The sequence below is a fragment of the Chiloscyllium punctatum genome, chromosome 41 (assembly GCF_047496795.1).
Source record: "Chiloscyllium punctatum isolate Juve2018m chromosome 41, sChiPun1.3, whole genome shotgun sequence".
Taxonomy (NCBI): Eukaryota; Metazoa; Chordata; class Chondrichthyes; order Orectolobiformes; family Hemiscylliidae; genus Chiloscyllium; species Chiloscyllium punctatum.
In genome coordinates this window covers 47,003,362-47,015,840 of record NC_092779.1, presented here as the reverse complement: position 1 = coordinate 47,015,840, position 12,479 = coordinate 47,003,362, and the positions used below count along the sequence as shown (strand labels likewise).

The window sequence follows — 12,479 nt, the reverse complement described above, 5'->3', positions numbered from 1 at the left end:
ATTTACCTGGGTGGCAACTTTCAGAGATCTGTGTACATGGACACCAAGATCCCTCTGCTCTTCCACACTACCAAGTAGTCTACCATTAGCACAGTAATCCATCTTTTTATTACTCTTACCAAAGTGAATCACTTCACACTTAGCTACATTGAACTCCATTTGCCACCTTTCTGCCCAGCTCTGCAGCTTCTCTATATCCCGCTGTAACCTGCCATATCCTTCCTCACTGTCTACAACTCCTCCGACTTTCGTATCATCCGCAAACTTGCTCACCCAACCTTCTAACCCTTCCTCCAGGTCATTTATAAAAATGACAAACAGCAATGGTCCCAAAACAGATCCTTGCGGAACACCGCTAGTGACGGCACTCCAAGATGAACCTTTGCCATCAACTACTACCCTCTGTCTTCTTCCAGAGAGCCAATTCCTAATCCAAACCTCCAACTCACCCTCAATGCCATATCTCTGTATTTTCTGCAGTAGCCTACCATGTAGACACAGTACAACAAGCCACAGATATTAGACAGAGACAAACACAGAAAATGAAACAAACTAGTCCTGCAGAAAACTCGACAAACTTACACAAAATAACAACATTGACAACACAGAAGCATGGATAAAAAAACCAATCTGACCGACCCTTAGCAGACATTGAAAAAGCAGTCTTAGTAAAAGGATTAAATTACAACTGCCAGGACGGGCATAAGAAAGATTTCTTAGCAGCATTAGAAAAAACACTGAAAGACAACCAACTCACAGAAGAATCCCAGCAAGCCATCAGATAAGAAATCACACCAACATTAAGCAGAAAAAAGGAAGGAAACACTCTCAATACATAAGAAAGGAAAGCACTGGAAAGACTAAAAAAAAATTGTTATCCTACCTGCAGACAAAGGATGCTTGATAGTCAGCCATTTTAAATCAAAGAGAAATACATTGAGAAAGCGAACACACTACTTGCAGATACCAATACTTACCAACAAGTGACTATAGACCCGACCCCACAACTGAGGAACCAAATCACAGCCCTACTCAAACAACTTTAGAAATCTGGAGAAATAAATAAGACTGACTTCTTAAAAAATGAAACCAGACAGATCCAAAACCACGCTTCTACAGATTACCCAAAATTCACAAACCAGGAGCCCCCCTCAGACCCATAGTCTCGCTACCTGGAACACCAACTTACAGCCTGGCCAAGGAGCTACACCAAAGGCTAAAACACTTCGTAAAAGACTCACGCCACTCCATCCAAGAATTCCTGAAGACCATCAAAGACACCAAGATAGAAGAAGATGAAATAGTAGTCTACTTTGATGTAACAGCCCTGTTCACATCCATCAACATCAACCTGGCCAAGAAAACACTGACTACATAGAGTCATAGAGATGTACAGTACGGAAACAGCCCCTTCTGTCCAACCCGTCCAACTACACTATTAGAAGAACCAAAGACACATACACCAAACACCACTGACTTCATCAGCAAGGACAGTATTGTCAAGCTTGAGGATCTATGCCTTACCACCCACTTCACCTTCAACAACAAAACCTACAGACATACCAACGGAACACCCATGGGATCTCCAATATCAGGTTTCTTAGCAGAGGCAGTAATGCAGAGACTCGAACAAACAGCTCTGCCAACCATCCAACCCAAACTTTGGGGCTGCTAGGTGGATGACACCTTTGTCATCACTAAACGAAACAAATTAGAGGAAACCTTCAAGACCATCAAAAATACCTTTACTGGCATAAAATTCACTAAAGAGGAGGAAAACAACAATAAACTGCCATTCCTAGATGTTGCAGTAGAGTGAACAGCCAACGGGGAACTTTAAACCAGCGGCTACAGTAAAACAACACATACAAACCAAGTACTAAACTATGGTAGCAAATCATCCCAATATCCACAAATGAACCTACGTTACAATATTTTTCAATGAGCCACCGCACACTGCAGCACAGAGGAACTACACAGAGCAGAGGAAAATTACCTATAAAGTGTATTCAAAAAGAACAGGTACCCAATGAACACAGTCTGCCAATTTCTCAGCAACAAACCCAAACAAGCAGAAAAAATGCGTCCAGAAACCCTAGCCACTCTCCCCTACATCAAAGACATCTCGGAAATGACTGCCAGACTACTCAGACCCCTTGGCATCATGGTAGCCCACAAACCCACCAACACACTAAAACAGCAGCTAATGAACTTGAAAGACCCTATACAGATAACAAGCAAAACTAATGTCATTTACAAAATATCTTGCAAGAATTGTAACAAACACTACATTGGACAAACAGGCAGAAAACTAGTCACCAGGATACATGAACATCAACTAGCCACAAAAAGACATGACCCACTCTCACTAGTATCCTTACATACGGATGAGGAAGGGAATCACTTCGACTGGGACAATACATCCATCCTAGGACAAGCCAAACAAAGACACGCACGAGAACTCCTAGAAGCATGGCATTCCAACCAGAACTCTATCAACAAACACATTGACTTGGATCCCACTTACCACCCCCTGAGAAAAAGTACAGAAAATGACATCACCAAACAAAGAAACCCAAAAATATAAATAGAAAGCGGGCTAAACTATCAGCACTTCATCTGGAGGTTCACTAAAGATGTTACCGAGTATGGTGACGAAATGTCTGAAAACTCACCTTCCAGTTCAGCGAGCAAACCTACATCCAATAAAAGCATCCTCCAAAGGAAAAAAACTTACACCAAAGAATTAGATATTCTGTCAATTTTTTGATAACAATGGCAGAGCATTATTAGCATGTTAATGTAAAGTTGCAAAAACTTAAGTAAATCAGATTTATTATTCCCAAATACTGATTATGGATATAAGCTTTCTTTCTTAAAATTGGAACATCCAAGTAATATACAGAGGAACCTTGATTATCCGAACATCAATTATCCCAATTTCGGATTATGTGAAGGGCATCTCAAGGTCCTGATAGAAACATTACGTCGAAGAGCTGTTTCGATCCTGGTCGCGTCTTTTGTTTACAGGTACAATGGTTAAAAGTGAACTCGGCTCACTGAAACGCTGCTGACAACAGTCCTGGACAGTCCAGGCACCGTCTCCAAATGATTGACCTCCTGTCCCCTCTCTCTCTCTCCCCTTACACTTTCCGTGGAGTTCTACATTGGGGTGAACCCTAAACTCCCCTTCCCCAGATAATCGCTCCAACATTGTCCTGAGGGCAAAGGTGGAAGCTGTCAAAAAGTTGCAGTAAAAGGTTGTGAGTGTGTGCATGTGCACGCATACGAACGCTGTTTGGAGACTTACCCCAAAAAGGCAACAGCAGTCCTACTGCTGGTGTACAGTTTGGCTGCCCTGAAGTTGGGGGTTGGACAGGAGGTGGGGGTGTGGACGGGGAAAGTCAGACGCTGGTGAGGGGTTGGGGTGGAGGGATGGTCTTGGACCGCATTGGGGGCAGGCGGTGGGGGTGGGGTCAGGGTGGGAGCAGGTGGGTATGGGGTGGGGTGTGAGCAGATGGGGTTGGGGGGGGTGTTGTTGGATGGGGCTAGGGACGGGCAGAGGTGTGGGCAGGGGGGTGGGGGTTTGTGCGTGGTGCGCTGCTTCCTAGTCTCCTAAACAGGGACCAGACTTCACAGAAAACTCCAAGCCCCAGAGGAAATCAATTAACTGAATAATCAATTATCCAAACGAAACAGTGTCCGCCCATCTCATTCGGATAACCGAGGTTCCTCTTGTACAGCAAAATTTCACACATAAACCCAAACTGAAGAGATTTCATTTCAACTTTATAACCCACAACGACCAGAAAGGAAACTAGCCAGCTACCATTATCATTTGAATGTCAGTTATTATATGGCAAATTGCATGAAGTAAACTTGCATCATATTTGGCAATACAATGGTGGTGGCTGCGTGAAGCAGCATAAACTGAGGAAAACAGACTAACTCCATTAAGCAAAAGAGATCTTGACATTTCTTCGAAATAAAAGATATTAGCACTTTAACCTGTAGATAATATCTTCTCTGCACGTTTGGTGCTTTACCCCAACATCACCTGCACATGCTGACATCAGGACTGTACAGGAGACTTGGAAGCTGCCTGAATTCTTTGGAGAGTGAGTATATTGAGGGATGAATGTTTGCACAGCAGCTGTTATCTGGTTTATTGAACAAATGTATTTAGTGCTGCAAGGAATGTTAGATAATTGAAAATTAATACACATCAGGATTTGGAACACAAATGAGCCAACAAATATTTTGGGAGAAATCAAATTTTGCTACTACAGCCCATCATTCAGTGTTTGACCAGTTCAGGCAAGGTGTGGTTATCTAGGTTAACTATACCACAACTGGGTGCTATAGGCATCGAAGTTGACATTTTAAAACCCTGTTGTTATGGACCAGGCAAACCCCCTCAAAATTTGTTAAGAAGGTAGTTTAGACCCTAATCTCTTATTTTGGAGGCAAATGCCAGGTGTTGTGTTCCAGATGCAATTCGATTTGTCAAACTAACAGTCTTGAAGCAAAACACATTTCATTCATACACAACAAAAGAAATAATTGGAAAAATTTAACTCTGTTGGAAAGCTTAACAGAATAATAGATTATTTCACTATTAAGCAGTAACTATTCCGATGTAGTAACATCCCATAAACACACCATTGACAAAGGCAAATTCAGTAAAATAGATGGTCTTACATGCAATTCTAGCAGCAGGAAGTTAATCCCCTGCTTTTAGCCACAGCAGAGACTTGACAAGCAGCTTCCACACCCAGATTCAAGACCCCAGCAGCAAACTCTACTGAAAATTAAAACTAAAAATCCTAGTTCTGTGAGGCTGCTTCCAGTGTTCCAACTTTAAAAAAAAAACAAGGCCTCACAAACGGTTTACTCTACTGGATCAGAGTAGACTCCTCACCTCCTCTCTCTCAACCTTTCTTCAAAGAAGTAGGTCAAAATACTCCTCTTAAAGCCATAGTATCATCACATTGTAAATAAAGCTTCTATTGATATACAATCTGAGTGTATCATCTCTGTTTCTCTCGAAGAATTAAAAACAGATACTTCATGTAGCCAAAATATATTCAGATAAGTGAAGAGAATGTTGTCAGGTTTACATTTAACGACAAGGTTTGACACCAAAAAAATAATCAAATAGCGGCATTACACTTTAATAAAAATCTCAATTGTTTAAGTAAATATTTCAAAAATCAGTGTGTTGCAAGATGAAGGAAAAAAAAATCAGCATTTTATCATTTCCCTGAATATGGGAGTCCCCCAACTATTGGATGCAAAACTATGAACAGGCAACCAATATAAGAAATGTTAAGAAAATAACCACATGTTTTTCCATATTATTCAGTTGCACATGGAACATCAGCAAACTTTCATCCACATTGATAGATTCCATTCTATTATTTAACTGTCCCAGATGTTATTCTATGTCAATAGAACATAAAAACTCTGCATCTTCAGTCAGCCACTGTCAATGGCCCAAATTATTGAGATTCCATAACTCCTGAAGCACATAACCTTGGAAAAACATACATTATCATCTTCAGGCAATGATGAAAACAAAATTTTAATAATTTAAATTTGAGTAATCTAGTGACATCTTAACCTAATATCACATTTTATACTTAATAGATGTTTTCCACAAAGAGCAGCATGTTAATTGGCATTGCTACATCTTACAAAACAATAAACATGCCAGACTTGCAATTACTTGCAACTGAATAAATACCTTAATGAGCATAAATCATACTGCACAACATAACATTAACACAACATTAGCATCGAGGGCCAACTCAATGAATACACACGATTGGAATAGTTGGCAGGTTAATGATCCAATCACATGTCAGATACCTTGAGCTGTTCCTCGACAACCCGGGTGACTTCCCCAGCCATGGACTCCAGTTTTCCCTGAATTGGATTTGATGAGCTAGTGATTCCTGCTGCCCAAGAAGCTCCTCGCAGATGATAAAGACTGGGCAATAGCTAAAGGCAAAATACATTTATGATGAGATAAACTGGTATCTAAATTACACATCTGCTATTCCCCACTTTTAATTAAATGTGGTTGGCTGATTCTTTATAAACCCTGAAAGTTTATCAGAGGGTAGCTGGGCAACATTAGGGGACAAAGAATAAATCTGGTTATATAGCACCTGCATAGAAACAGAAACAGAACACTTCTGATGAAAAGGTGATAAACATCTTTGTACATAGATGCTGTAATTTTTTTCCCCTTCAAGCTTCCAACATCCATGATATTCTGATTTTGTCATAGATTTCAATCCGTTATCAGCCAGGTCAAGTCTTACAATGGACTTTCACATGGAGGGTTCACATACAACCCATGCCTGCTCTGACAGATTCCAGGGAATAACTATTATACTCAGGACAGGAAAAAGAAATGAAAGTCAGGGAAAAATAGATGGCATCATGACAGGTTAATTATTTGGATAACACTTTCTCCATTTTCCCTGCCTAACTTTAGATTATCAATGATCAGATCACAATGGCCATCTCTTCACATTATTACATACTTGTGTGAAGTTCAAGGTTTTACACCCAAACTTCTAGGCAAAAAGTAGAGGGTTGGTTTTCACATGAGTAATAATGTTGAAATCCATACTTAGATCTATGGAATTGCTGATAACAAACTGACACTGTTGTTTGGCACTGGTATGGCTGTCCAGACTATCTACCATTATTTAGGATGCTCAAATGAGAAAAGAGCTTCGTAGAAATAGAATTGCTGGAAAGTTTCCAACAACTCTACTCCCAAAATGAGCAAGAGGTGTAAGAATAAATGAAAGTTTTTTTTTGCTCTAAAGCCTGATGGTAGAATCTTATGAAGTGAATATTATTTGAGTACATACAGTATACATAAATTGTTAAAATTACTTATTACAAAGTATTTTTCTGTCAAGTATCATTTATCATTAGAGAAAACTGAGGAGTTCCAATAGAAGTTTTCAAAATCATGGGCAGACTGGACAGAGTAGATAGGGGAGAAGCTGTTCCTTTCAAAAAAGGAAAGAAAAGAGAGGACATAGGTTTAAAATGATGTGCAGAAGAAGCAAGAGTGAGGAAAGAAAAATCTTTTTCACACAGCGAGTAATTAGGATATAAAATGCACTATTTGGAAATGTGGTGGAGACAGATTCAGTTGAGGCAATCAACAGGACACTAGATGATTATTTGGATGGAAATGGTGTGCACAGATATGGGGAAAGGCAGGAAACTGTCATTAGCTAATAGGACAGGAGCAGGCACAATGGGCTGATTGGCCTCCTTCTGTGCCATAACACCTCTGTGATTCTGTAATTCTGAGAAATTATGTTTAACTTGGAGCTGAAGACATCTCTAGAAGGAGCTTCATCTAGCTTCTGACTGAACAGTTCTCATATCAAGACAGAATAGTCTTCCCGAAGCCATATACAACTTGACTAAGAATGATTAGAAGACTTTAGTCATTTTCAGGAATGCTTTATTTATGCAAAATTAATGGCATATGGCATTGCAAACCACAGGGAAGTCCAAAAGTTTTGCACTATAATCTGTGACTTCAGACACCTTGATAAGTCATCTTTTTTTTTAAGAAAACGATCAACCTGTTTGGACACGTTATGACACATCATCAGGGCAGCAGGGGGAGTTTAATCTAGAATTTCTGGCCCAGAGTTAGAGACATATCACTCTGCCTCAAGACTTATCCAATACCCACTTTTTATCACAGCATCAGGAAGATTCACAAAAATAATTGAAATGCAATTTATAAAAGAAAATTACAAAGAGGGATGGGAAAATGAGAAACGGCATTCAATCTGATCTTGACTTCTCCTTCTAGAATGATTTGACGGGCTGTCTCCTGCCCCAGTCACATTTTCCATGATTTTACTTCTAGTATCACAACTGAAGGTCCATTTCAAGTATTAAAAACTTCTGACAGGCCTAATTTAATAATTTACTCACATGAAAGCATGTCCTATTGCCATTATTTAATGGTTAAGCTTGATGTATCATTTCCATTTATTACCTCAAAAGTTTAGACCAAAAAGCCTAAGTTAATCAAATTTTTCCTCAGAACTCAGCCATTTGGAGCTAGCAGATCAAGTCAGGCTTTTCTCAAAATTGCTCCGGATATTTGAATGTATTCCTTGTGTTTGAGTAATCAAAACTAGACACAGTACTAAAAGATGCAGTGTAAATGAAGAATTTAGAATATGGTTTCCTCTGAACTGTATCATAATCAATATTTGTTTCCTTTGTTGATTGCTACTTCGTGGTAATTCAAAATTGAAAGTTCAACTTTACCTTCTCAAGGGTAACTGGGATGGAAAATAAATATGCTCCTCGTCAACAATGCCCATATCCCAGGAACAAATAAAAATAGCTAAGTTTATTATCACCACTAGATCTCTTGATGCTATTTGGACCCTATTTTGAATGCTTTATTCATCATCTTTTCTTCCTGGTGCAGCGTATCATATTCATCATTCAACTAATCACTTCAGCACATATACAATTTGTCCAAATAGTTTTGTAGTTCTCAAGCTATAACTTCATCTAGTCTTCCATGGTTGACATCATTTGGCTTTCATTGAGGTTCTGAACATAAAATAAAATCACATATATTGCTGGAAAAATACATTTGATCGATTTTTAAAAAAAAATTTTGCACTCATCAGGACAATTTGCAAGAATACCAACACAATGGAGGAAAAAATGTTTTATGCTGTGTGAAAACAGTTTTTTTTGTCAAGTGCACTCTGGCTGGTAGAGATGTTGCTGTGGAGAATTCACTAGTTAGATGGTAACTGATAGAAAATTGGCAATTGCTGTAGACCATGATTGCCTACCAGAATGGTCTGAGAGTCAATGGAGGCCCAATGAGTGTCCACCAAGCATCATCAATCTCTGCCTTGGCTGAACTTATCCATATATTCAACAACCTCTCCTTAATTACCAATTACTTCTTCAAAATTGCAGAATGGGCAAGTAACTATCAAATAAAGTTCAATGCAGTATGAAGTAGAACATTTTACTGGGAAGAAATTGGGGAAAGGGAAATCACAATGCTATCAGACAGGAACTAGGAACAGATGTTCTCAGGGAAATGCATGACAAAATGTGGAGGTTGTTTAGGTAGTACTTGCTGATAGTGCTGGACAGGTTTGTCCCACTGAGGAAAGGAAGGGATGGTAGGGTGAAAGAACCTTGGGTGACAAGGGATGTGGGACATCTAGTCAAGAGGAAGAAGGAAGCTTACATAAGGTTGAGGAGGCAAGAATCAGACAGGGCTTTACAGGTTTACAAGGTAGCCAGGAAGGAACTGAAGAATGGACTGAAGACAGCTAGAAGGGGACATGAAAAAGCTTTAGCAGGTAGGATTAAGGAAAACCCTAAGGCATTCTACATTTAGGTAAGGAACAAGAGGATGCCCAGAGCGTCGGTAGGGCCCGTCAGATAAAGTGGAGGGAACTTGCGCCTGGAGCCACAGGAAGTAGGGGATGTCCTTAATGAATTCTTTGCTTCAGTATTCACTACTGAGAGGGACCTTGACATTTCTGGGGACAGCGTGAAACAGACTATTATGCTCGAACAGGTTGATGTTAGGAAGGAGGATGTGCTGAAAATTCTGAAAAAAATAAGGGCAGATAAATCACCCAGGATGGACAGGATGGACCCAGGATACTACAGGAAGCAAGGATTGCAGCACCTTTGGCGATGATCTTTACATCCTCACTGTTTACTGGAGTAATGCCAGATGATTGGAGGGTGGCAAATGTTATTCCCTTGTTGAAGAAGCTATAATCCTGGGAATTACAGACCAGTCAGTCTTATGTCAGTGGTGGGCAAAGTATTAGATTAGATTAGATTAGATTAGATTACTTACAGTGTGGAAACAGGCCCTTCTGCCCAACAAATCCACACCGCCCCGCCAAAGCGCAACCCACCCATACCCCTACATCTACCCCTTACCTAACACTACGGGCAATTTAGTATGGCCAATTCACCTGACCTGCACATCTTTGGAGTGTGGGAGGAAACCGGAGCACCCGGAGGAAACCCACGCAGACACGGGGAGAATGTGCAAACTCCACACAGAGAGTCGCCTGAGGCGGGAATTGAACACGGGTCTCTGGCGCTGTGAGGCAGCAGTGCTAACCACTGTGCCACCGTGCCGCCCATTGGAGAGGATTCTGAGAGATAGGATTTAAGATTACTTGGAAAACCATAGTTTGATTAGAGATAGTCAGCATGGGTTTGAGATGTGCGGGTTGTGCCTCACAAACCTTATTGAATTCTTCAAGGATGTGACAAAACATGTTCATGAAGGTAGAGCAGTGGATGTGGTGTACATAGATTTTAGTGAGGTGTTTAATAAGGTTCCCTATGGTAGGCTCATTCAGAAAGTAAGGAAGCATGGGATAAAGGGATATCTGGCTGTCTGGAGACAGAATTGGCCGGCCCATAGAAGACAGAGAGGGGTGGCAGATGGAAAGTATTCAGCCTGGAGCTTGGTGACCAGTGGTGTTTCGCAGGGATCTGTTCTGGGACCTCTGCTGTTTGTGATTTTTATAAATGATTTGGATAAGGAAGTGGAAGGGTGGGTTAGAAAGCTTGCTGATGACACAAAGGTTGGTGGAGTTGTGGATAATGTGGAGGGCTGTTGTAGCTTGCAATGGCACATTGACAGGATGCAGAGCATAGCTGAAAATGTGTTGCTGGAAAAGCGCAACAGGTCAGGCAGCATCCAAGGAGCAGGAGAATCAACGTTTTGGGCATGAGCCCTTCTTCAGGAAGAAGGGCTCATGCCCGAAGCGTCGATTCTCCTGTTCCTTGGATGCTGCCTGACCTGCTGCGCTTTTCCAGCAACACATTTTCAGCTCTGATCTCCAGCATCTGCAGTCCTCACTTTCTCCTAGGATGCAGAGCATAGAACATTACAATGCACTGGGCGGATAAATGACAGATGGAATTCAACCTGGAAAAGTGTGAAGTCATTCACTTTGGAAGGTCAAATTTGAATGCAGAATACAAGGTTAAAGGCAGGACTTTTGGCAGTATGGAGGAACAGAGGGACTTTGAGGTTCACTTCCATAGATTCCTCTAAGTTGCCACCCAAGTTGATAGGGTTGTTAAGAAGGTGTATGGTGTGTTGGATTGCATTAGAGGGGGATTGAGTTTAAGAGGTTATGCTGCAGCTCTATAGAGCCCTGTCTAGACCTCATTTGGAATATTGTATTTGGTTCTGGTCACTTCATTATAGGAAAGACGTGGAAGCTTTAGAAAGGGTGCAGAGGGGATTTACCAAGATGTTGCCTGGACTGGAGGGCATGTCTTATGAAGAAAGGTTAGGAGAGCTAGGGCTTTTCTCAGTGGAGAGAAGAAGGATGAGAGATGACTTGATAGAGGTGTACAAGATGTTGAGAGACATTGATAGATTGGATAGCCAGAGATGTTTTCCCATGGCGGAAATACCTATCATGAAGGGGCATAATTTTAAGGTGATTGGAGGATAGTTTAGGGGAGATGTCAGAGGGAGGTTCTTCACAGAGAGAGTGGTGGGTATGTGGAATGCACTTCTGGCAGTGGTAGTAGAGTCAGATACATTAGGCACATTTAAGCAACTCTTGGATAGGCCCATGGAAGATAGTATAACGAAGGGCATGTAGGTTAGTCTGATCTTAGAGCAGGATAAAAGGCCAGCACAACATTGAGTGCCGAAGGGTCTGTACTGTACTGTTCTATGTTCGATATGCTCCACAAATAGGAAGGTCACTTGGAAGGTGCAAATATAGATGGAGTAGAGGAACAAAGGTATTTCGGTGTATAAATATATCGATCACTAAAAGTTGTGTTAGCAAGGGGCTAGGTAAAGTTGCCATAGTCCCAGAGAACCATAGGGCTGGTCTGTCATTAAAGAGTCTGGTGTGGTTTAACTCAACAGGCAGCAGACCTGAGGTGAGGGGAGAGATTGAGAAAGAGAGTCCTTCATGTTCACCGCAGCCGTTAGGCAAATTGAACCCACATTACTGCCATTCGTAAATCCAAATTAAAAAAAGCAAACAATGCACTTGGCTTTACTTCTGGAGGGATGAAATTGAAAAGTTGGGATGTCATAATGACCCTGTACCAAAACCTGGTTAGATCACACTTAAGAGTACTGCATGGAGCTCTGGTTGTAGTACAAAGACACTAGGGAGGGTGTGGAGATGATTTATAAGAATGATTGACGTCAGGAAGGGTTGACAGGCTGGGTCTCCACTAATGCTTAAAAAAAAAGGCTGGCCAGTGATCTAATAAAGGTTACCAAGGCAAATAAAAGTGTTGATAGAGTGGATACAGAGGGAATATTTGCTTGTGGGCAAGAGCACTTGACAGAAGTGAAAAAGAAGTAAATGACAGTGGAGGAAACAAAAAGGAAGAGGTTTGATGGTGGCAATTCCACTTGTCTCTCA

At 41.0% G+C, this 12,479-nt stretch overlaps 1 protein-coding gene across 8 annotated transcripts in view; it reads right to left on the bottom strand.

The window, feature by feature from the left end:
- The window catches only part of LOC140465031 (F-actin-uncapping protein LRRC16A-like), a 470,304-nt gene that overhangs the window by 109,945 nt on the left and 347,880 nt on the right, over window positions 1–12,479 (bottom strand). For all 8 annotated transcript variants that reach the window (XM_072560843.1, XM_072560842.1, XM_072560840.1 and 5 more), the window contains exon 26: window positions 5,872–6,003. In XM_072560843.1, the coding sequence (XP_072416944.1) occupies window positions 5,872–6,003 (132 nt within the window). The remainder of the gene's footprint in view (window positions 1–5,871; window positions 6,004–12,479) is intronic.